The sequence below is a fragment of the Ictidomys tridecemlineatus genome, chromosome 1 (genome assembly GCF_052094955.1).
Source record: "Ictidomys tridecemlineatus isolate mIctTri1 chromosome 1, mIctTri1.hap1, whole genome shotgun sequence".
Lineage (NCBI taxonomy): Eukaryota > Metazoa > Chordata > Mammalia > Rodentia > Sciuridae > Ictidomys > Ictidomys tridecemlineatus.
In genome coordinates, this window is record NC_135477.1 from 211,517,304 (window position 1) to 211,543,801 (window position 26,498).

The window sequence follows — 26,498 nt, forward strand, 5'->3', positions numbered from 1 at the left end:
GTTCAATTCATTATGAAAACTGATGCCTTCTAAAGCTCTTCAAACTCTCTGCCCAGGACTGACCTCTCCTTAGTTGTACAAAATTATAAAACTAAGTGCTCACTAAGCATTTCCTCCAGATGGCTCCATAGGTTCTTTAAACACAAAATTCACAGACCATCTAACCATCCTCTCACCAATCAAATCACCTTTACTTCTTGCTTTTGTTTTCAGTCACTAACTCCTGAAACCCAGGAGTTGCCTACAGCTTGAAGAGTTGACATTGGGTAAAGCAGTTCTGTATTTTCATTGGCTTCCTACCATTAGACTATAAAGCTCAAGTCCTTCATATTCTCCCATCACTACTGCCTGTTTCTCATGTACACTGTTTGTACCTCTTTGTTAAAGGTGTACCCTCTATCTAGCCATCACACCTTGCATGTGCTATTGTTTCCCCTGCCTGGGATGCCTTTCTTGCCTAATGCACACCTGTTTATCTTTCATCAACTATCAAAAAGAGCTCCACCTCCACCAAGCCTTCCCAACCTCCTTCAGCAGAGCTATGCACCCATCCCAAGGCCCCTGAATCATAACTGACATAAGTTGCACCATGAATGTTTTGGAAATGGTTACCTGTTTTCCCCACCAATCTACAAACCTCTGGCAAGCGATATTTTATTCTACTCACTTTTCTGTTGCTAGAGCTTGGAAGAAAAGCACAAAAGTGTATATTGAAGACACACACACATAATCCTCTGATACAATCCTATTAATATATGCTATTATTATTAAACATTTATTGAAAGAAAGGCAACGAATGAGGCTCTGTCCTTGGGTTGCCTGAATCAAAAGCACACATTTCCACAATCTAAGTGAAATAACCAGTATTCTGAGACATGCACTCTCCTCAAGAGTACCTGTGAGAAGGGCTCCAATACAAATCACAGGTGTTTGCCATCTCTAGCACTGGGAGAATGCTGCAGGGGGCAGGCAACCATCCTACATGCCCTTAAAGTAGTTTTCTGATGTAAACCATGAGCATGTGGCAGCAATTTTAAAACATACAACTGCACCTGGACACCACCAAGTGTCATGAGTCCTTTTGGAGGAACAGGTCTAGAGCCTGCCAGTAACCCCATTATAATAACCCCACCAAGGTGGGTTGGTTTACAGTTTCAGCTCTCACATGGCTATCATTGCTATTATTTTGGAATGCAAGAAACAAATGCAATTAGTACATGCACACTCCAACCACCTCTCTATGAAGAGGAAAACATCCCAGGTCTCACTGGAATAAAGGAGACTAAAGCTCTAACACACCTTCTAAAAGCTATCAAACCAGGCATTTTGGATGTAGAAGTGGTATATGCTCCACAACTTGGAGGTTACTTAGACACTTAGTCCCTTAGGAGTGGTGGGTCTCAGCTCCTACTGTCCACCATTGTGAGATGCTGATTGAACTGCTGTGAGTTATGTGCAGATCACAGACGGGACTTGGGAAGCTCTCCAGGTGTCACAAAAGCACAATCTGCTGCAGTCAAACTGCTGTCCTCAGGTTTGGCGACCTGCATCACATATCACAACTGATTCACTCATCTCAATTCCAAAAGATTGCACAAAAAGGAAAATGATCTTCAAGGACCTTTCATTATTGCCACTGAGGACTCCAAAGGTTTTTCTCAGACAATGAAGTAAAAATAAAAATAGGCCACCTAACAACACTTTTCTGCTTATAAAACAATACACTCTGTAAAATGGTTAGAAGAAAAACAAATATTTATGATCCCATCCATATATAAGAGACTAGTATTTTTAATGTATTTTCTTCTTGTTTTGTCAAACGTTAATGAAGAAAACGAAAATAAGTTCTTGATAATTTTTAACCATGATGAATATTTTGTATACTTTTTATATCTCATTCTAATTCATCCTTATCAACTGTGAATAAGTGCTAGTATTATACTGGTAAGGAATTAAATAGCACCACCAACATCATACAAAAGGTAAGTGGTAGAGATGACCTTGACCACTCAAAGCATATACAGGCTCTTCATCCCTCTAGGCTAGAGTATATACACATGTGTGTGCACATGCATGCACAAATGCTCTTTTACTCTTGCCTCACACACGTGTATGAATATGCATCTGTGTACAGTACACATTTTAAAAGAATTGTACATACATCATATACACAGTTTAAAAATCTGTTCTTGGGGTGAGGGTTGTAGCTCAGTGGTAAAGCACTCACCTAGCATGTATGAGGCACTGGGTTTGATCCCTGGCACCATATAAAAATAAATAAACAAATAAAATAAAGGTATTTTTAAAATACTGTTCTTTTTTTCACTTGACATTACTGTCAGCCTTTTCCCATATCATTGAATATTTTTAAAAAGCACAATTTTAACAGCAATGCTGTCCTCTAACACATGTATCTCATAAATTGTCTGCCAATCCTTGTGCTTTGATTGCTTCAAAGAAAAATATATGATTCCTATGATGCTTTACAAAGCTGTATGGATCTTCATAATTTATTGCAAATGTAAGTTTCTGGTAAATTCCAACACCCTATTTGATTTCATTAGACCCCAGTGCCAACAATAAAATGATTGGCTATTGCATGCATATAGATCTTGGTAAGTTGGTGTAATTCTCAATTTTTATAGTTTATCTAGTTTATTGATCAGCTGGTCTTTTAGACTTTGCCTTCTGTCATTTTTTAAAGCAATTCCATTTTTTAAAATGCAACATTATCAAAAATTTTAGGTCTTATCTACTTGAGAGCATCTTTGGGGTAACTAAAGATTTTTAAAAGGTATAATAAATGTGACTACACAACTCTTAAAAGGAGGAATAGCTAAACAATGAAGCAGTGGCTAATTTTATCCAGAGACCTATTGCAGCTAAGCATGAAACTCAGTCCTGAGCAGCTGAGGCATAAACTGAAAGACACAGGAGTCACACAGGTCTCATCACCAGACTGAAATACGCAAACTGGCTCTGTAGGGGGAGGAGCTTTTTAGTGCTGAACTTGAACTTAATTTATCATGTGGGCCTAATACAGCAAGTGTGCACAACATAATGGATGGAACCTCAAGGAGAGTTTTACAAAAAGTGCAGATGTTTTTTCAGTTATTTCTTTTATCAACCCTCAATAAAAGCCAAGGATGTAATGTAACATTACGATTCTGCAAAGGAGTGTCTACAGTCGAACAGAGATAAATACCTAGGTGTGTATATCCCAGTGCTTGGGCCTGCAGTAGGGCAGACCTCAGGGAATCTGGGAGATGAACCATAAGAGGTCTCTTGGGCTGTTCCTCTCATACAGCACTTGTCTGAGATAAGCATGCACAAAATCCTAAAAGCAGAGCAATTCACAACAGATTGCTTACAGGAGCTGCAGCACAGGTATCCTGCATTATTGATTCAAAGAAGAGTCATGAGCTTCAAATACTAAAAGTGGAAATGGACGAACTAACATTTCCCCATGAGAATGAGGGCCTGATTAGAGACATTACATCATCATTGCACAATAGTGGTCAATGGCTGGGGGCTCTGAGTTTTCACAAAAAGCATCTTTCAATCTGTTCAAATGCTTGAACTCAGTTCAGATCCCAGTGATGTGCACTATGAAACTTGACACTGACTTCAGCTGGCAAAATGCTAAGAGCAAGGGGTAGTTCAACCCGTGTGATTATCAACTATGGTGAATGTACTCCCTTGCCCATTCAGACCTCCTCTCCATCCCATGCTGGGCCCCAGAGTCCATGTGCTCCTTTGCCCTCTGGCTTCTGCTCATGGACAGCACAGCAAAGGTTCAGAAGAACAGGGGAAAATAAGATCTTATCTACCCCCTGGCACATCCTTGAGGAGTCACATGCCTGTGTTCCTATTCCTTGGGTGACCTATCCAGTCTCTTGTCTTCTCTGTCTCTAGGTTCTGTTAACTTCTCCCTCCTCACCTCTTTGGCGAGGGCTCCCTATTGCTTCCAGCCCTTGGTACTGCACCATCCTCTAACCCTTCCGGACACCTGCCCCTATCTTTTCAATAATCATTCCAATATTAAACCCTCCTCCAATCACTCAGCTAGTACATTCCATCTTTTATGATTGCCTGCACTGCCTGACATCCATACTTAATTACTTAAAGTTGCACTGTGCAAGGCTTTGTGGTGAGAGGGGAATGAGAACTAAAACCGAGGAGGAACCATTTACAGACATTGTGCTAAAAGATTTCCAATCTCCTTCAACCTTTAACTACTTCTTTTGTCATCTCCATTTTATAGATAAGGACATGAGATTCAGAGTAGTTAAGATACTTTGTCTCAGAGCTATTCTGTCACTAAACATATCTGAAATCTAAAACCACAAATAATCAATAAATTAGTTGCAGGGTAAAATATTTAAAAATGAGGTAAAATTTTAAGTGGTTTAATCATTTTAGAATACAAGAAGTTTAAAATGCATCGTGCTACGAGGTGCAAATAAAAGTGTACAAATCAGATAGACAATGGCCTATTATAAAGTTCAGAAATAGAATGCAGTGGTTATGGAAAATTCCATGAAAGAATTAGAATTTTCTTTGGTCTCTGACAAACAGGAAGAATTTAGAAAAAATAAAGGAAAGTAGTGATAGGAAAAGAGGATTATGTGGTTTGGAAATCTCACGGTATGCCGGGAGAGGAGGTGATGGAATAGGGTTTTGAAAGACAAAGAGCTAAAGAAGATGAAACCAGAAAGGCAGACTGAGAGCTGAATAAGAAACAGATTTTGAGGGCACACCATCCTTATGCCCCAAAGATCAGAAAACTATAGTATGATGTCTATCTCTGAGGGAGAAACTAAACTCCACCATAAATAAGAAATACCATGCAGATACACCTCAACATGTCTAACCGGTGCTACAAAACATTCTTTTACTATCTTGATTTTTGGTCACACAAAAGTTTTCCTGTTTTCTGGAACTGCTGAAGAACAAAAGTACTTATCCCAAAGAGGAATAAATATTATCATAAGTGTTTCTATTATAAACTTCCAACTATACTTCTCTCTATAGCCAGCCACAGTCTTCCAACAGTGACACAGTAATACTTCTACATAATGATCATGCTATTGAGTTTCAGGTAAAGGGTAAACACATCCATAATTACATTAAACTTAACTCAGAGGAAACATTATGTTATGACTTGAATGACCCATGTTAGAGAACAAAATAGAAGTGGTTTGATGCACAGTCAGAACAAAGAGTCCACCTGCTTCACAGCTTTCTAAACCTGAATCTAGACTATGGCCAGTGGAAAGTCAGGTCCTAGGCTCAGGTGAGATGTTAACTCTTTGTTATTGTTTTAAATAGGTTAGTGGTATGAGATCAGATATAAGAGAAAAAGAAGGAAACAAAACCTAAATATCCTCACATATCTTCAAGTTTAAATTATAAACATTTAGTTGCTTTGTTATTTAACTGCATCGTTCAGTTAATTTAGGGGGAGCCCCCCCTCCGCCCCCCTGCATTCTAGCTGGGGGTGTGGAAGTAGCCTGGGATGGCTAATTTTAGGTAGGAAGGTCAGCAGGGAAAAATAATACAAGGTGGGAAGAGGATGGCAGGAGAGGAACTGCAGGAGTTGCCCTCTCTCTCAGTGACTTCTGTCTGCCATAATGATGCCTGTCATCCATTGTTCCCCAGCCTTGGAATCTATCACATTAGGGATAGGGACGCTTTCATTAAAACAAACACAAGGAAAACATGTAATGGAAATAACTAACAATTAATTTCCCAGACAGCTAAAAAATGTGATCTACAGATGAGGAATATTGGGCCCAAAAGGAGCCAGTTATCCTTTGACAAATTAGACTTGTCTAGAAATTCAAATTGCCCCAAGTCCAAGGTCTGCCCAAGCCCATCCATCCGTCAGAATTTTCCAGGTTTTGAGATGCAATCTGAGATGTTTCCCAGACTCTTTAACAGTGGAGACCTTTGGGGCCTCTTTCTTTCACCCTCACCTTAAAGGCAGTGATTGAAGTGCTATCAGTAGTATTGGAAATATTAACACAGCCCCCAGAAAAGATGGAATAGTGCAGTGCTTCAGATGAACAGCTCAGTTGTGCTGCCATTTTATGAGGTAGCCACATTCTGAGAAATTATATGGTCTGACTAAAATAATTTTTCAAAGTCCAAAAATTTAAAGACACCACCAATATGCTGTTTTGAAGAGCTAGAAGTATAAAGATTTAAAGATAGGTTCTGAACAGATCCTGCAAGACTTTCTACTAAACACATACTGCATTATTATAAAATTAGATTTTAGAGAATTAGAACAGTATATGCTTCAGATTTTTGACATGAGTCTTTAAGTTATTTAAGAGTTGGTTAGTTCCACATTCTATATCTGTTCAGCACATAGACTCTAATTCCTCTTATTATATAAAGTCCTATATACTTTGCAGGTCATAATGACCACTAAGATAGTGTTTACTAGCTTTACTGGTAACCGTTCTAATTTAAAAGACAACTTTAAACAACAAAATGTGGAGAAAATATAATCTCATTTTTTTTAGCAATGATATGGAATGTTATAAAGAATAGAAATCATCCTTTCTTTCCAAGAATGTATTTATTGAGAACCTACTATAAGTTTTTATGTGATCTTTAACTTTTAAAAACACAATTAGACCTATCTCCTCATTTAATAAACTCAAGTCATACCCCAGATTGTGGATTTCACAGAATAATGATCAGACACTAGAAGGGATGTGACTTGCTCTGATTACCTAGTAACAAAGGGTCAGAGCCAGTAATATAAACGTGTGGATTTCAGCCTTGCTTTACTACCACAGGTGTGCTTTGCTGGCTGGCAGAAAAAAATACTCCTCATTCAGAGCATTCTTAAATTAACTGAATTCTTAAATTCACTAGGTGGCGTTACGCTTCTGAACTCTACAGTGACATCTGTTGTAATACAAATACACATTTAGATTTTTTTACTTTGTAGTTTCCTTACATTGGAATTTCTTAAAATAGCCACTCTGTACATATGATGTCATTTTTTAAATGTTAGACTTAAAGGAGTAAGAGCAAAACAGGCACTGTTTAAGGCAGAGTGGAGTTCTAACTATGAAGTAACAGAACTTTTAGGCACTTTGATGCTATTTCTCATGACATGAAGACTTTTTCCCATTCGTAGTAGAAAGCAGACATTCTTTAGCCATAATACAGTAGATGATGACAGGTGTAGTAAAAGTTTCTTTTACTATACATCTTTAAGTATAATAAAGATCTAGCACTCTAATGCTATATTAGCAAGTACTACTTCCTTTGTGTTGCTGCAAATCTTTTAGACAATAGCTTCATTATTTTAAACAACTAAAATAATGATTCCTTTATTTCCACAATGAAAGGTCCATAAAATTCATAACACTCCAAAGCACCATAGCTTTCCAAAGAAGTTGTCACAATATGTAAGTTAAAGAAACAAAAAACTAAAAAAAAAAAAAAAGGAATTTGTTCTCAAAAATACAGTTCAAAATCACCAGAAATAAATGAAAGGAATGAGAGCGTTCTCAACCAATTTATTGATAATATAAATTATTAGTAATTCTATAGAGTTCATCATCTTTTGAACAAAGAGCGTTTCCGTATTTAACTAGTGAGTCCAAAGAGGACATGAACACAAACAGCTGTGCATTACCAGAACTTTATGGAGGTGATGAAAACAAAGAAAAGGAAATCCATGGCTGTGACTAACCCCACTGTACATTCAAAACAATGACCACACTGGCATTCATTAAGAAGCCCCGGCTGTTTACTTAGGTTCAGAACAATAGATGACATTTAACCCCAATTTCTTTAATCCACTCTTTTGTTTACGTGCAAATATGCCTTTAGTTTGCCCACAACATTGTAATACTATAGTGATACTGATATAAATAAAATTACTATTAGTAATTGACAGCACTAAAAAGATAGGAAGAACAGTTGTGATTCAAAAGACCATCACGAAAGCATTTCTAAATGTGCTGTATGTTCTGTATTCTCAAGCATGCATTTTTTTTCTTAATTTCAAAAAATAATGACTGAGAGTTTAACAACGGCTAATGATGAGGTTCTTTCCCAAAGAAAAATATTCATTATATACAGGAAAAAAAGAGTTATCAAGAGTTAAAATATCAATTTTGATAGACTTATTACCAACTTCCAAACAGATGTTTCCCCCCCCCAAAGTTTCTTGATTTGCCAAGTTTTAACTTGAAATACATTTGCACACTAAAGTCAGAGTAATCTAATTAAGAGAAAGTTGGGCACAAAAAAGCACGATGATGAGATATGTATCTTTGCCTCATTTCAATAAAAATAAATGACAGCAAACTTTGATTGAGCTGCCAGAAGAAGAAACTTTCATTTTACTGTCGGGGGAGACTCCCAGCAGCTGCTCACAACTGCCATTCGATCACACAGATGCTGCTAGGAGAAGATTGACCCCAAAGCAGAACTGAGTCCTGTGTTTGCAGGACTGGATGGAGTTGCTACCCTCCACAGACTTCCCAGACACTTGACAGAATGCCAAACCGGCTCATCAGCTGTCACTGCCAGCCACGTTTAACTATTCTTGAACAACCAGCAGAAAAACAAACCGCGGCCAAAGTGTCAACTAAAAGTCATATCTATTGTCTCTGACAAAAGAACCTCCCTCATCAAACCTGTGATGTGTCATACCTGTAACTAGAGACTCGGTGGAGCTCATTGCCAAGTAGACACTAAGAACGGTGCACATATTCATGCCCAGTAAAGGAATGACAAGGGAACTTTGAAATCCTCAATGGCTGGCTACTGACAATGTTACATGTCAAGAACAGAATGATTCCTACCTGGAGCCCTCTCCGTCTTAGAATGCTGGACTCATCCATCTCCCCCTCTGCTTTCTCTGAGCCTCTCACCACAGTCTAGCCATGCTGTACTACCTCTACTTGGGCACGCTAATTCAGAGCCCCGCAGCTGCTAAACACTTACATCACGCTCTAGCTGATTGGAGCCCAGAGTCAGCTGGTCCCGCTTAGTTATTCACTCCAGCAACTTCGGAGATCACGGATGCTTGCAGTTCCAGGGAGAGAGCAGCAAGTGGGCTCCAACACCTAATGCACATATCCAGGCAGGCAGCGGCTCTCTCCTTATCAGATGGAAAACCGTGGGATCCCTGCTTTTTTGTTCTTGGAAAAGCTGGCCGTGGCATTCCAGACAACCAGAAAAAGGCTTTCGGCAGTGGCGCTGGGTCAAGCCCCTTCTGAAGCAAGTATAAGGTCAAAGTGGCTAAGTAAATCAGCGGTGACAGACACCTCTGTAAAAGACAGCTGCTGATTGGGACGGTGAAAAACTAGGGCACAGCTGGTCAGCCAAGCAGCACCACTGTCCCTGGCGCTCATCTTTTCTGAAGGCATCAAAGAAAACAAAATGTAGCAGAACACACATAGGCTGCCTGAAAACCAGGGTTGGGGCAGCTGCTCCCAGTCTGCCTCCCAGGAACTCTTCACACCTCCAGCTTGAACACCCGGATCATTTACATAAACACCTCAGCAGTGAGTCCCTAGCCCACAGATAGAAACAGCTTAGATTTTAATTTCTCTCATAATAACTTAGTTCTGTGGATCCCTGACCAAAATGTAAAAGGTGGGAAGGAAAAGAAATTCTAAGAACCATCATTGGTTAGAATATTAACCTATTTATAGTCTATAAGCAGGAAAAAAAAAAAGACTCCCATCATGTGCAATTTCACAGTCTGTTTCAGCTTGTTTACTCCGCTCATCCTTATCTTATTTCAATTCAAAGCAACCAAGAGATGAATATTAAGTTTTCATTACTGGCATGGCACAGGAGTAACAATATACATTACTACTGATTTATAATGAATTATTCCCCCTGGTGTCTATTCTAAAGATATTTAAACTGAGAGAATTATTTGATCCTGGCAGACATAAGGACTATCTCCAGTTTGAGAACCATATCTTCCTTTACTCTAGTCATTAAACAAATTCATTTTTTTTTAAAAGAAAGACAGGCAGGCATAAATGGTTTTTAAAAGATCAGTAATTCCTGGATCTTTAGGTAATCCAGTTATTTAGAGATTTCTAAATGTGGGGAAGGGGAATGAAGTAGCTAGTGGGTCCCTACCCATTAGCCTGCTAAGTCCACTAGCTTTTTGTTCCTTTCTGGCTGTCAGCATACTATTGGGATTGCTATCAATTGATTAGATTATGTCATTAAAAATAGCTCAGGAATTTATGAACCTAACCACTGAGGAAAACTGATTGCATTTTATGTTCCCAGACATAGAAAGAGCTCCCTTGTCAAGAGATGCCACCACAGCAAAAGAATCAACAGAAAAACATGCTTTTTCCTCTTAAGTTCTCTTGATCCCATTTAAGCAGAAAACCCCAGAGACTTTTCAGCTCTTGCTTATATGTAGAACAGTAATGCCATCTCTTAGGGGGAAAAATGAAAGAAAACAGCACAAAACTGGTCATTGTGCATATCAAAGTACACCAAAAGATTCTAGCACAAACCGTATTTTTAAAAGATTTTGAAAAGAGTAAAGCTGTTTAAATTGAAGTGCCAGAGAAGGAGAAGGAGAAACAGGAGGAGAAGGAGGAGGAGGAGAAGAAAAAGACAAAGAGAGAGAGAGAGAGAGAGAGAGAGAGAGAGAGAGAGAGAGAGAGAGAGAGAGAGAAAGAAAAAAAGAAAGAAAGAAAGAAAGAAAGAAAGAAAGAAAGAAAGAAAGAAAGAAAGAAAGAAAGAAAGAAAGAAAGAAAGAAAGAAAGTCCAAGAGGGAGAACAAGATGGGCTTGCTATCTATAGGCCCTCTGAAAACTGGTGGAAGAAATTCCCATCCTTCACAAGCCCTGCTGCACATCAACCTGCTCCTGCAAAGTGAAGACCTTTCTCTTCAATGAAAACAAAGGGAATGACCAGTGCTGTCCCTTCTCACTCAAGTCACCCTCTGAAAGAGGAACACGGAAAGTGCCATGAATTACAAGAGCCCTAACAGACTAAGCCTTGGCTGTGAGCAGGTCAGCATGAAGCTACCAACTTTGAGAGTCACTATTGTCTGTCCACAGCGACAGAGAAAGTTCTATCTGGTTTCAGAAAGAAACAAAACAAAACCTGACTCCACTCCAAAAACTCAACCTATCAAAAGCCAATCATGATGCCCTTACTTCCGTTCTGAGTACTATGATGTTCACTGTGCTGGTAACTTCTAGAAAAGTGGGGTCTGGTGAAGAACACCAGGTTCCCACTAGAAAGAGAAAGAAGGGAAAATACATTTTGCCTTGAGATAAAGATCACAAGTGGCCAAGAGGAAAATATTTGCAAAACAGAGCCCAGAAGTCTCTTTTCTGCAACCAACAGCAAAAGCTAGTTGGCGGGGCTACAGGAAGACATTTCCAGGGCACACTGTCAAAAAGTCAGGTGACAGGCATCCCAGAGAAGTGAACTCCACACATCTCAGGTACCTTGCAGCTGGAACTGCTTGGCATGTAGGAGTGACAAAAAAGAATTTGGATGAGAATGAAAAGTATGTTCTCAACAAAGGAATATTTTGAGATAAAATCTAGGTTAGTATTCCACCATTAACTAAGTCTAAGATGAGGATTACGACCATCACACCATCAAATCTAGTATGAAAAAATATCGATTACCTGTCAAAATGTATCACCTTGAGAAGTGATACACATACATTTTAAAGAAATAAAATCAGCCAGAGGCAAAAACATTTGGGACAAAAATGAAAGGCTGCTGAAAAATAACATCAAGCAATAATGGCTTAGCGGAGGGAATAGTAAAAGGAAAATTGCTACATTTACCCTTTGCTATATATTTTCTCATCAAGATAAGCCATGTGTTAAAATGCAATAAAAACTTCAAATGATGACACTATTCACAGGTAATAATTGGGATCTAGACTAATTTCCATTAATAAACTCATTTTTCCTGCAATTTTATACCTTCATGGAATATGTTCACAATATTGTGAGTCAACTCACAAAGTATTAACCTCAAGGTATACTACTTGTACACATGTATTCAAATAATAAAATCTGATAGGCTTTGTCATTAATTATAATCTAAAGTCAAAGACTTTGTGGTATTTGATTTAAAATGTGATTTGTACAGATACACCACATGCCCATGTATTATAGGCATAATTGACTTCATAGAACACTCAAAATCAGTGGTCACTAAAAAAAGGTCAAATTTAAACCTTAGCAATTATTTTAATTAAATGGTTCTCAGGAATAAAAATAATTGCAAGACCCAACTGGGAAAAATTAAGGGTAAATCAGCATTCAGTTGTACCATTTTCACAAAATGGTAAATGGAGATTTTTTTTTTTTTTTAAGAGAGAGAGAAGAGAAAGAGAGAGAGAGAGGAGAGAGAGAATTTTTTAATATTTATTTTTTAGTTATTGGTGGACACAACATTTTTGATCGAACCCGGGCTGCACACATGCCAGGCGAGCGCGCTACTGCTTGAGCCACATCCCCAGCCCCTGGAGATTTCTTAAGAGATGATGTTGGCTATAAGGATACAGGTCTGTCTCCAAACTCACCTCATCAGGTGTCTTTCACATACTAAAAACAAGTTTCATGCTTTCACTAGTTCCATGTTGGTTACCCTAAGTCAGGGGGAATCTTTGGATCTGACCCATTTTTTTAGCTCATTAAAGGAGGACTCTGAAGAACACTGTGAGTAGCAGGAGCACTGTTTACAATACAAAGATGTGTGAAGTTTGCAGACCTAACCTTGACACCTCACACCACCCCTCCCAGAGGCTCCCAGCCTTTCCTTCTGAACATCCACCCAGAAGCAGCAGGAACTGATGTCTGAGGGAAAAGAGAGGATCTTTTCCTAATGGAAAAGTTGCTTCTCCCTCTGCTCTTCTACATGAGCCAGAGACAGGAGTGAGAGGAAAGCATCACCACATTTTCCCCTACCTGCATCCCACCAGAAAGAGCTCCCAATGTAGTTGGAGTATGATGGCCAGTACCTGTGCCATCTAGGGTGAGAATTCCCCTAAATGTCTCCACGTGTAACTGTGGCAGTGACCACTACTTCTCAACAAGGAGGACAAACAGACATAAAACACTCCAACCACCGTATCCTGTCAGTCACTTTAAGACAAGGTTTGTATGTCTGTGTGTATGTTCATTCTAAAGGTAAGTCAGTATGGTCAAGTGAATGAATCCCTCCATTCATTCACAAATTACTTTTTCTATATCTATAACTCCCAGTTATATATCTATCTATATATATATATCTATATCTATAACTCCCAGTGGCCAAGGAATGTGTTGCATTAAAAAAAAAAAGAAGCAGCAGCAATATAAAGGAAATAAAAAAGTACAAAGGAGAAATAGATCATGAGAATGCATACCAGTATCCATTTTTATTACTGTGTCAACTTAAATCATAAGAAGAACCCTGAATGACAACATAGCTGTGAACATTTGAGAATATATATTTCAGAGCTTACATTTAAATTCCTTTGTAATATTTGTACTCTAAATTTCCCTATTTCACTTCTAAATACTAAAAATAATGGTCAACATTTATTGATCACATACCAAATGTTAAAATGACTGGTCTAACTAGTTAGAATCATCTCCTTTGATCCTCAAAACAGCCCAAAGGAATAAGGTACCATTATTATCCCATTTTACAGATGGGGAAATTGATACTCAGAGGGGTTAAGTTATTTCCTCAGATTCCTCAAGCAAGGAAAGCTAGGACCAGGATACCAACCTCTATGAGGCTGACTCCAGAGGCTGCATTGATAACTACCATGCTTTCCTGCCTCTTTAGTGTTTAAACAGAGGAGAGGAAAATACTTTCAAAGCGAAAGAAAAACATGATAATCATCAAATTCTTTAGCTCCTAAGGAAAAATTACCCTATCATAAGAATCAGTGGTTAGAATATGCCAGCAAAAAGCATTTGAAATCCCAAATTCTATAGACCCTGGGATTCTAAGAGAGAAAAGGAGTGAGGTCTCAGTTACAACAGTGGAGAAGCTAGAGTGCCCTGGCCAGGAGGGGACAAACAAAGAGCGCTATCAGGAGACGACTTGGAGGGCATGGCCTCAATCTTTATCTTAGCCCTCTCTTCTTAGCCTCCACTCTCAGTCTAAACAAATCTTAGTTTGCTGGCATGCTTCTGAATTACACAGTTCCAAATGCAACCCATATTTACTCACAATCATGTGAATTCCACAAAGCCACAGGCACCCTTTCAGTTGTGCCAGGCATAACACACATCCTGTTAACCTGTGGGGGTTTGGGCAGGTCTTCATTTTCTAGTCTGAAACCTTGTCTGGAATTTACCACCAAAGGCAATTCCCTAGTCACTCTTTCCTTTTAGATGAAGTGAGTCAGGACAAGGCTGCTCACCAGGTTCCACACAGTCCTGGGAAGAAAAAAAGGGGGAAATCCCAGACCTGACTTCTCCCTTCATTTTCGGGAAGCCATGACTCCCCAGCCTACTTAGAATTACCCTCAAGGAGCCGTCCCTATTCAAGTTCTGCCAGTGAGCAGTTCAGTAAGCTGTCGCAAGTCCCTTACCTTCCCTGAACTTGTGTTTCTCATCTGCAAAATGAAAATATCATTATGGGCTTATGATCTGGAAGCTGGGGAAGGCAGGAAGAGGGGACCTGCTGGGAAATGGGGAAACACCCCTCACCGTGGACACCTAGTCCTTCCCCACTGTGCCACAGCCCTGAGTCCCAACTCTCCTTTCTCCTCTGGACCATTATCTCCCACAGCAGCTCCTCCCACAGCCAATAAGCCCTGTTCCCAGCTTCCAGGCTTCTTCCTCCTGCTTAGGAACATGCTCAGGGCTGAAGAGGGGGCTGAGGCTTCCCTTCCACCCCTACTTATCACCAATACTCTCCCAAGTGGGAAAGCAGAGATCTGGAACCAGTAAGGAGCCGAAGCTTCTGTACCCAAAACACGTTCTAATGTTAACTCTGAGATGAGAACACCTTAAATACTTGGCTGGGGTTGACAACCTGGATTTGCTATTACGCAATATTAATACCACAATATTACAAGAAAATTAACTAATATTATTACAGCCAAATCCTCAGAAATACTTACTATTTATTAAAGTAACATACAAGCGAACCTGATAGATTAGTTTATCAGTGTCACCAAAGCTCAAAAGGGAAAGGACTTCCCTTGATGGGCTTCAGTCTATCTCAAGTACTAAGACATATCCCACTCAGGAACCAACATGGAAACCACAAATTATCTTTTCCCATACCTTAGAATTTGAAAATGTTCAAGTTCTGACCATTAAGTTTAACAAACGTAAAGAAATAGAAACTCATACTATATGTATTTTCTTCCCTTAAGAAAAAGATTTTAAACCCGTTGCAAAGGAGACTAAAACAAAGTGCAGGCTGCCTCCCAGAGAGAAATGGAATCCTCCTCACTTAAAAGGAAAAAAAGAGGACCCCCATCACTTTCCCCATGACAACACACCAAAATCAGAATTTATCCAAAGAGCAGTATTTTCCAAAATACATTTCATTTAGTGAAAATTGCAGGTGGGGTCAGTAGCAAGCATATGCCTACAAAATATGCTGCATCCCACGCTTCTTGCTTTTAGCTCCACTTCCCATCCTCCCACAGTCTGAAGACTCCTTAAATGTATGCAATTGGTGATTTCTGCTATGTAACATGCATGATTTCGCTTAGGGCTTTTCACAAGAAAGCTATATTGTCTTGACGTTTGCATCACCTTTTTTTTATCTAATTATTTCTGGCATATTAGCCATCAAATCACTACTGACAATATGACAGGAATCATAGTATTGAAAAAACTACATCCTAGGAGGAAATAATAAAATATAAATCACATACATAATTTTCTTTTGAACATTTTAACAATGACACCCTCATATACATATGAAATATAGCAGACTATCCTCATAAATGCCCTAACATCAATCACAGCAGGAAAATATTCTCTACTTTGCAAACACACGAATCCAACAAAATATAGCATTTCTAATAAAACTGGGTAATACAACTTCATTTTTTTCATAAGAGAGCGTTTATGAAGATCTGACAATTGGAAATATCACCAGTATTTTTTTTTCAATTGTGTTCCTTCAACTCTAAATGATACAGAGCTAACACTGGGACCATGAAATAATATTTAGCAAAATTCCATATTTCATATTCATATAGAAAGACAGGCACATATGAGTGAAGTGATGTTGGTAGTATTGTCATTATAGGATGCCTATCAATTGCACAAGCTTTAAAAACTTGAATGTATGATATATTGGTAATAATACTAATGGAATCAACTAAGTATTTTATGAGCTTCCAAAACAGAGACAGATATTCCTAAAATTATTACCAAAGTGACAAGATATCCCTGGAGATAAAAAATAAGATATTTTTTAAAAATATACCATAATTCCTATATTCCATGTATAATGATTAAATCAGAAATTACAAAAGCACTTTCAGGCTATTCACATATTAAATGTTTTTTTTTAAATCCTGCAATGCAAAGAGGCTGAGTTCCAGGTTAAATAGCTAAATTACTTAGAAAACAATAAACACAAAATGGGGGGAAATTCTGAAAATTTTCAAAGAGAAAAGCCAAATCTGTTACCTTGGAATCTAAAATCCAATTAAGGCTTCCTTCCCCCAGCCCAGAAAAAAATATAAATAAACTTAAATTGTCCAAATTCTTAAGACGCAATTGACCAAAGACAAAGATGCTAAATAAAATGAAGATGGGACTCCACACACAAACTAATCAAGCTTCTTTTTTGCATCCAGGCTTTTATATCCACACATATCACTACATAGATCTGAGTGACCTTGAGCAAGCTGAACATTCTAAGCCCCAAGTTTAAGATCACATCTTCAGCCTTAGCCTAGCTAGAGGCATCAGGTTCAATTAATTCTGAAGCTGGACTATAAGCCTCATTTTGACCTTGCTTATATTATGCACACAACAGAGCCCAGCACTTTGGTGACTACAAATACTGAGCAGCCAAGAGGTCCGAGAGGTGTACATATAAGTGATTAAAAAAAAAAAATAGTAGATTTCTTTGAGGCAAGAATGCAAAAGCTTTCAAGTTCCCGCTGAATTCTGTCATCCCATTATGCCCCACATTTGCTTTGACTTTCTATCATCCTGCACTAACATGCCTCTACTTCAGACAAGAAGAGAAATAGGGCTGCCACCTGCCAACTAGTTTACGGCTGAAAAAGAAGCAAGTACTCCTTGGGACTCTATCATACAGCACAGTAAGCAATGTGCGTCCCACTTCTCTACGATATTAACTCTGTCTTCTGGCCTCACTTAAATGTACTCTTCTGAGAAACACAAAATGGGATCCAGATTCTACATCATTAATCCTCATCAGTTCCTTGTGAAGTAGAAAGGGAAGAGACTGGTTCAATTTACCAATGAGGAAAGTGAGACAATGAGGTTAAAAGAAGAGCCCAAGGTCGTGAAAACAGCAAAAAGGCAGAGCTAACAAGAGAATTCGGGTCTCTCAGGCCAGGGCCCAGGGCCCAGACAGTAGCCATGCTGCAAAATACCTCTTTTTTTCTCCTGCACTTTTCTCATCCATCGCACCAAGCCTCCAACTGCAATTCAAGGACAAGGGTTGCCCTGCAAAACTCCCAAACAGATGCACAAACAAATACAAAACTAAATGTGTGTATACCCACACATACAATATGCATAGGAGAAACAAGCATCCAGCGAAGATCCAAGCAAGGATATATACCATAGGAAGAAGTCAGATCAAGCATTACCCGAGGTCACAGTATTTATATCTGTCTAGTTGAGTAAGAAGACTTTACACAGTGCTTAAATTATTAGTGCCCAATTCACAGTTCAACCTGTTCTGGTTTACACTGTTTGTGGTCAAATTTCTATATATACTATAAAGACAGTCATGCATCAGTATCCAAGGCTCTTCCCTAAGACATGGATGAGTAGCATCTCTTTTTGTGTGTCACCTTTCTCCATCTCTTAGCTCAAGAGAAATAAATACTTCAAAGTTTTGTTAACATTTAAAAATTATTAATGTAATAAATGCTATTGTAGAACATCTGGTATATACAAAAATGACATTAAATCACATCTAATGTTAATGAGCAATGATTTATGATCCTTATTTTTTTAAAACACCAAAATACACATTTTTATACATACAGGGCCTGGAAATATCTAATAAAAGCTCTCCTTTTTTTTTTCTTCAAGTAAAACCAAAGGGTGGTTTTCTTTAGCCAAAATCAATTTACAAATTTTTCCCAAAAAAATGGCAGTAAAAGTTTTTAAATATCTGATCCTTTTGGTAACTCATTTAATTTCTTAGATTTATCTTCTCTCTACTCTTTATATAAGAATTCAATAGAAATTCCAGCACATTATCCATAAAAATCAAGAAAATCTATCTCAAGTTTTACACACTGATACAAAGTCACTATGTTCTGTTTAAATCCCCAGCTCATTCATTTATATTCATTAATCTTAATGATATCATTAATGCACAATGTGTTTCACAGAAACTAATTGTATTTTGCCAGAATCAAACATTAACAATTATGCCTCCCATTATCACCTAATAAAATAAAAAATAAAATTTAAAAAGTCTCAGGCACACAAGTGAATATTTTGATGTGGTAACTGATTTGCATTTTTAATGCTACAATAAATTGGCCAGATTATCATCAATTAGATAAATGAATATTCTCTAAGTAAAGCGATGGGGAATCACTCTGTTAGAAATCGACAGTTTCCACTCACTTCCTTGAGCTTTATTGAATCTAAGCTTAGCCCTCTTTGGTCCCCTTATCTAAAGCTGGCTTTTGTGACTCCAGCTAATACCAACCAATAGAACATATTCCTCTTTAATTTTATATACTTACCACTGCTTTAAGAAAAGACAGGAGATTAGGGAACCTGTACTCTTCAAGTGAAGGAGAAATATCTACCTGGGTGATGAAAATTCCTAAGTCAAAAATGCATGAATTGATTTGTTTAAATCATTGTATTACTATATTTTTATCCCCTTAATTCAAAAACCAATCACTAAGTATCAACCATGAATCAGGCATTATGATAGAGGATAGGAAAGGTAGCAGAATACAATAGTCACTAATATGGCAGTATGTAAAAATGTGGATGTGTAACCGATGTGATTCTGCAATCTGTATTTGGGGTAAAAATGGGAGTTCATAACCCACTTGATTCTAATGTATGAAATATGATAAGTCAAGAGCTTTGTAATGTTGTGAACAACCAATAAAAAAATAAAAGAAAACAGAAAGAGAGAAACTCTTAGGTCCCACAAGACAGTCCTAAGACATATGAATGAATAAATACAGAAAATAAGTAGCAACACGGCGCCAGTACAAGCAAGGTGCTGGGGATGCTGAGATACAGGAAGGAGTAATTCAGAGGGTGAGCAGACAATGAGGGAGGGTTTGGGAGAAGAAGTAAACAGAGTGCAAACAGACAAGAATCACTGGAGGATCTTTTATTACTTCCCAAAACTAAGGCTACACCCAAACCAAATGAATCACAATTTCAGGGAGTAGATGGTGGGCCCCAGGAATTATCAGTTTCTGAAGCTCCCAGGTAATTCCAATGTGCAGACAAGTTAGGACTCACTGGTCTAGAGATGTGGGAAGTCTTTCAGGCAGAGAGGATGGGAGAGCAGAAGAAAGAATGCCAGGCAATGACCACAGCTCCTGCACAGGCACACACAGGGAAGGGAAGTCTAGCTGGGTGTGTAAGGTGCCACAAGACACTTTGGGTCTGGCTCCTAAAAGGAACCACTCTCTCCAACCACAATCATCCTGGACTCTGACATCTCTTCTGGGTCTACAAAACCAGACCCCACAAATTCTATCCCTTTCTCTCTTCCAAACTTTGCAGACTATAATTTCCTTGTGCTGATTACACTCTTACATATTTAGCTTATCTGAAAGACTTATACTAGGAACCATCTAACGACTATACTCACCTAATCTTTCTCATAAGTGATTACAAAACTTGAGAAAAGGGGCCAGGAAGAGAAGTAACCAAAGGGAAGTAGAAGGAAAAGGAAACATGAACCACTGAAGCCATAAAAGAATGTGACTTTAAGTTCTGCTTACCACAGATTAGCATTTTTATGGAAAGACAAGGCACTTTGTGTACAACCTTACTCTAAGACTGAAGTTCAATGAACTGGGTAAATCTGATCTCTCTTGGTCTTACTAAATGTATTCCATAACTCAATTATTAAAAGCAAACAAGATCCTTCATCTGTTCCTTCCTGAGGTTTCTCCAATGCCACCCGAACTCTGGTGAATTCATACTTTACCTGACAACCTTGAAAACCTGTCACAGCTCTCCTCTGAGAGAGGGAGTAAGGACATTTGTGAGAAGCCTGTTAATCGTATTCTTTAACTGTCCTCTAAAGAAAACTGGATGCAACGGGATGTGGACATGATGATTGTTTTACCCTCAGACAAAACTAATAGAGAAAAATCTCATTCCACATCATGAAGCAATATACAGAGATTCTTTACCTTAACTCATTAGAAAAAAATACAGGTTTCTTTGTGCGGAGGAACAAAACGAAATCCTAATAAGTTGACTAGAAAGCAGAATTTTAAAAAATATATCCTTATTTGTCTTCTGAAATACATGTTTTAGAAGTATGCTACTAATTTTACTATTCAGTTTTCAAAGAGAATACTTTTATCAAATGCAAATATTGCTTACTTTGCATGCTTCCAAAGAAGCCTTTTTGACCATTCTTTTAGTATTAAACTATAGCTAATATACTCTCAGCATCAAGTTATTCATGTAGCTCTGGTGTTTTACAATGAGCTGTTGATAATACATTTCAGAAACATTCAGTGTGTTCCCATGTTAAATTTTTTTTAAAGTTACTGTCAAGAATTTCTCCAACTCAAGTATGTACCATTTTTTTGACCATAATTCAAGTATATAAACCTACAATGCCAAAATGTCTTCTGTACGTTACTCCCTAAAATTTAAAATGCTATCAAAACGAAAAGAATTCTCTTATTTGTACCTGTGATCTAAAGAAAAAAATCCCCATGTGCCATCATAAAGCATTTTAATTCCAAGTAGTCTATTAGCTTTAAAAAAGCTTTTCTTGATAGTTTAACAATGAAACAATTAGTTTTATACATACTCTGATTTTTTCCCCAGTTGACTTAGTGAATCACCTTGCACACAGGGCATACCTTTCTCTCACATGCAGTATAGCTGCTTGCTTTTCATGCATCGCAATTTTTACTTTTATGGATTGCAAAGGAGATTTGCTGATGCGCCACCTAGTGGAAAAAAATACTACTTGCATCAGTACACTTACCAGTGTCTTCCAGTTTTTTGTTTTTTTAAACTCTTGATTATCTGTGTTAATGAAGATAAGAGATTGGTGAAAATATTTCTCAAAAGATAATTAAGCAACAAATGCTGAGTCTGTCCTATGTGCTTTGCACATGGAAAATGATGTTCTGGACCTTTCACTTGGGAGACTGGCCTCCTTTATGTATCTATGGCTGCGCATTCAAACATATGAGAGACCCACAAGAGGAAAAAACCTGCTTGAGGCCAGGAAGAAAGTGATTTCCTCCTTCCCATTAGGATGACCCCAATATAGCTCACCATTACTGAGAAGGCACAGTACCAATTCTGAGCTTTTTCCAAATGTCATAACATTAACAATGTTCACAATGATCATAAACGGATTATCTTGATTTTCCAATTTGTTACTAGGTTAGGTAACATAACAAAACTCTGAAAAATATATGAGTATACTCCTTCTCTGAAGCTCTGGGGTAAGAAGTGAGGTGGTGCTAGGCAAACATCACTATCTATTTCTGGAAAAGTATCCTCAGAGATGCATCTTCTCAACCAGAAGGTGGGACCAGAAGGTAGACAGAGCTTACCTTCTCCCTCCTCACTTTCTATAGTGACAGACAAGGATGAAATCTTCAGGCCCTCTCAGACTCTACACAAAACCAAATTCCTACCAAACTCTCAATTCTGAAAAATGTGCAAGAGTACAGCTTTTGATGCTTAATCTCATCTCTCCATCAGATTTGTATCTAACATTCCTTCTTTCACTATGAAATAGTGCTTAGCAGGGACTCATTTTCTGTTTCTAGCTATCATAAATTTAACTTCTAGGTTCAGAACCAGAATCACCCATTTCTTCTCTGTGGATGAAATAAATATTCATCCAATGCCATTCAGTCAGGAAGGTTTTGTGCTTGGTTAGTTGGGTTTTTGTCTGTTTTGCAGTGCTGGGGATCAAAACCAAGACCTTGCACATGCTAGGCAAGCACTCTATCACTGAGTTATACCCCAGGCCCAATTAACAGTTTTACAAAGCTGACAATCAGGTACTGATCTCCTGCTCCTCCCACTTGGATAATATGTAAGAAGAAACATACGAAATGCTGCAAGGCTCAGAGACACTTTGTTCAGCATCAGGGCCTGGAGGAAAAATCCTTCCTGCTTCTGTCTTTTCCGTCAGTGGGGAGATACGCACTAAAAGCACAAGATGGGAAACTGAGCTACTAGAATCTATTCCTAGTTCTTCCACTTAACTTCAAAATGCCTTTGGGAAAGTTATTTAATAAACTGCTTTCTTTAATTTGTCTAAGTTTCCTTAAGGGAAGAGAAAATACATTTACCTATTTTTTTTTTACCTCCAATTTATTTTAGTTTCATTTTTTTTTCAAATCGACCCAAAGTTTGGAAGAGTAGAACAATAAATATGCTTAAACAGTTTCACCCAGATATTCACCAATTATGAATATTTCTCTACAGAATTTTTTGCTACTAATTAATATTTGTGAAAATACATTCCAGACAAAAAATAGTTTTATCACCGTAAGTCTTGAAATGAAAAGTTTCCCATACGAAGGTAATAAAAGGTCAATAAATATATGTTGAACAAAATATCCTAAGAACATTTTACTAGGAATTAGAGTTCCTCAAAAAAGAATTTATTAGAATAAAAAAATTTTATTAGAATATAAAAGCATTTTCATTAATTTCCCAGGCAGACAAAGGATGATCCGTCTTAGCTGAACCTAGAATCATTCCATTTTAGAGATGAAACCAGGCACTAACAACCCTTCATTTCAGAGGTGTGTCAACTGAGCCCCAGCGATAATACTGCTTATCAGCACTAACTTTTTTTATCTGCCATAAATAATATGCTTCTCTACTACGAGAGGTGGAGACCTCAGAGTAAGAGTAGAGAACAGGGAAGGCAGGCGCTGGAGGGAGGAGGCAGTGGCAGCCAACCATGGTCAAGGGCAGCTCCTCCCCAAACCCACTGACATTTCCCAGTAGTAGCACAGGATTCTGGGCTCCAAGGGCAATGCAGCAGAGCTGTCCTTCAGAACCACAGACTTCTACTCCCAAACCCTCAGCACTCCCCTTTCCACCCTCCATCTGACATGCTCCTAATTTCAAAGGTCTGACTTGCTCCCTATATTGCAAGCATTTCTATTTTCCTCTTTATAGGTTATGCTGTTAATGTTTCTTCTGACTACTTAGGAAACCCAGGTTCTTTCAGAGCAAAGATTTGACCATGGAAAATGAAGCTCTACGGCATGTGGCTTTGCAAGATAACCCCCCTCTTGTAGGAAAACACAGGCAGGGCCCTCCTGAGGATATATGCCGCGAGCTGTATGTTTCATGCTTCAAGGTTTTGTGTGAAGAGATTTCCTCTGTTCTTTTGGTCCTGCTCAAGAAATACAAAAGCTTTTATTCACCAAACTATTTAAGGCCATTTTTGAAATCCCTGAATCAATAGGAATAATTCAGCAGAGGAATATTAATTTTCAGCAATACATCTTCTATTGATTGTTTCCCTGGCATACTCCCTGGTCTGGCGTGACTCAGTGGCCATCTCTGTACTCACTGGCTGTCTCATAATAATACTTATCGATGGTGTTCTTGTGCATAAGATCACACCATTATCCAGCTAGCCCACGCCACCTTTCACTGTGCTATGCTTTCCTGAGGTTATTTGTTGTTCTCTGCCTACTGACCACAGCCTGAAGCTGTGGATAAAAGAAGCAGTTTACCGCCAGCCATCAATTGCTTCATTTGTAAAATTAGGAGACACGTGAATTCCTCTGTAAAATCATTTGAGATGCTTTGATAAATGATAGCCACGGTACACAGTTCTAGTATTGATTTCTAAAGTCACTGGGTTCTCTGTTGGTCCCTGTTGCATTTGCAGCTATCTTTTTAATATCTTTTCTCCTTTCTGAGAAAAGCGTCCAAAAACCTGACAGGCACCATTATTTAAAGAGTGAGCAATGCCTTCATCACTTAAGAGTTACCAATCTTTTCAATTCCTTTTTCTGTGTCCATTTGCCCCTTTACCTATGACTACACTAGCCCCAACAGATGGCTAAATCAAGATGTTCACCAGATGACAATTTCTTGACATGACCAACTACTAAAACGCTTAAGATAACAGATGTTAACCTACCCTGGATATATTATATGTTCTAGCAAGACATCAGAAATACTCAGAGGCTTTCCCAAGCTCTGAAGTGCATCCAATTTATCTGAATAAACACAAAGAAAAGTGGCAAACAGGGAGGAGTAGGGAGGGACAAAGAACCTATTTTCCAACATTTCCTAAATCATTTCCTTGGTTAAAGTTCTGCATGTTTAGACAAGTCTGTCTCTTAAGTGTTTGTTTCTTGTGTTGCAAACATATCCATGTGCTAAGAAGATAACTGCTTTTTATTTTTTACTCTCACCCTAAAATGGTATCGCTTAAAAACCCCAGACTGCTCATGCAGGGTAATACATAATCTTCACTAATTCTCAAATGACCAAGCTGCATGTGGCCATAAACTGTTGATTCATTGCCATAGCCAAGCTGGGATTCCTCTGCAGCAGATCCAGGGGCAGCAGAGCGTTACTGACATCTCTCTCTCCAGTGCTCAGACACCAACTGTGAGGGAGCCCAGGTGGCTGCACAGAGTGGCCAACAGGCACCACTTCTGCCTGGCAGACTCTCTGGGTCTCTGCCTAGCTCCTGTATGCACTTGGCTTTCCTCTATTCTAGAAAGCCATCACCTGGAAAGCCCCAATGATCATCTTCCTGCAAACAGTAAAACACAGAACAGAGGGTGTGGACACACAGTCCTTCACTGCAGCTTCTGCTTGCACAGGCCAGTCTTCCAGGTGGCACAGCAAAAACCTTCCCGTCCCACTTAGCTACCTCCTTGTTTTTCCTCAAGTTCAGCCACACGTATGAGGACTTCTTCACAGGGCAGACATTCTACCATCCTGATTAAAGAACTGTACAGTTGAAGGAGAAAAACGTGGAAAGAATTGAAGGGCAGAGGGGCCAACGTCCCTTCTAGAATTACTAGCCAGGTATACCCAATACCAGCAATGTCAAAGGAGAAGACAGGAAGCCCACATGCATGACTTCTGGTGACAAATGATGCTTTGGTGGCACTCCCATTCATGTTTATGGTCACGTTAACTCACTTCTTTCTTGTTCATCAAACCTATTTGCCTTTACTTCTGGGTTTACAACTAGAACACATTTCCCAGCCTCTCTTGCAGTTGGGTATGGTCACAAGATTGAGTCTGGACAATGGATTCTGGGTCATGTGTATCTCTCCTCAAGATCTAGCCCAGTAACACTTTCCGTGCCATCCTATCCCTTTACATCTCTCCCATATCATCCAGGTGTTGACATCAAAGGAATTGTAGAAGCAACAAATATGGTGGAGTGTCTGTCAGCCTGAGAAACTGAATGACCACTGTGTGGAACTCAGCACGACCCACTAGGCAGCCTGTAGGATGTGGGAGAAGTACACTTCTATTGTGTTAGGCCAGTGAGAACTGAGTGTTATCTGTAATGACAGCTACCATTTCTTTAGCACGACACGGTGAACACTAGCATCCTGATAAACCCCAGGAGAATACTTACCTCATCAACAACTACAAATCACTCTACAACTAAAAATCATGGGGCCCACACACTCTCAACTGACATTATATGGATCATAGTCACAGGACTTTAAAGCTGTTTGGGAGTCCACTCCCTGGGGACTAATCAGGCAATTTATACGCTCCTGTTTTCATGTGATGATATACTGTGACACCACTACAGAGGACACAGTGGAATTGTGTATGCTGCTGAGAGATCTTCAGATCAAGTTAAAAAGCAAGGCTCAAAAAGCGTATAAATTTTTTTAGTGGTATATATGTTAATTGTCCATAGTGGTTTTTTTCCCCTCTGGAACAACTAACAGTAAACAAATAGTAATGATCATCTTTACAGAGAGGAATCAGGGAGAGAAGCAAACCACTGATTGATTGATTGATTGATTGGTTATAGTACAGGGGATTCAACCCAGTGGTGCTTTACCACTGTGCTACCTTCCCATTTCTTTTTATTTTTCTATTATTTATTTA

General features: G+C 38.7%; 1 protein-coding gene across 10 annotated transcripts in view; it reads right to left on the reverse strand.

Annotated features, from left to right (window-relative positions):
* Mast4 (microtubule associated serine/threonine kinase family member 4) overlaps nucleotides 1-26,498 on the reverse strand; it is a 554,645-nt gene that overhangs the window by 320,943 nt on the left and 207,204 nt on the right. Inside the window, exon 1 of one of the 10 annotated variants that reach the window (XM_078015753.1) lies at nucleotides 8,841-8,918. The exons of 7 other annotated variants lie outside the window; for them this stretch is intronic. In XM_078015753.1, coding sequence (XP_077871879.1) covers nucleotides 8,841-8,879 — 39 coding nt within the window. In that variant the 5' untranslated portion in view covers nucleotides 8,880-8,918. Of the gene's footprint in view, nucleotides 1-8,840; nucleotides 8,919-26,498 lie in introns of those variants that run through there. 2 more of the 10 variants (XM_078015730.1, XM_040273134.2) reach the window with 2 other exon arrangements.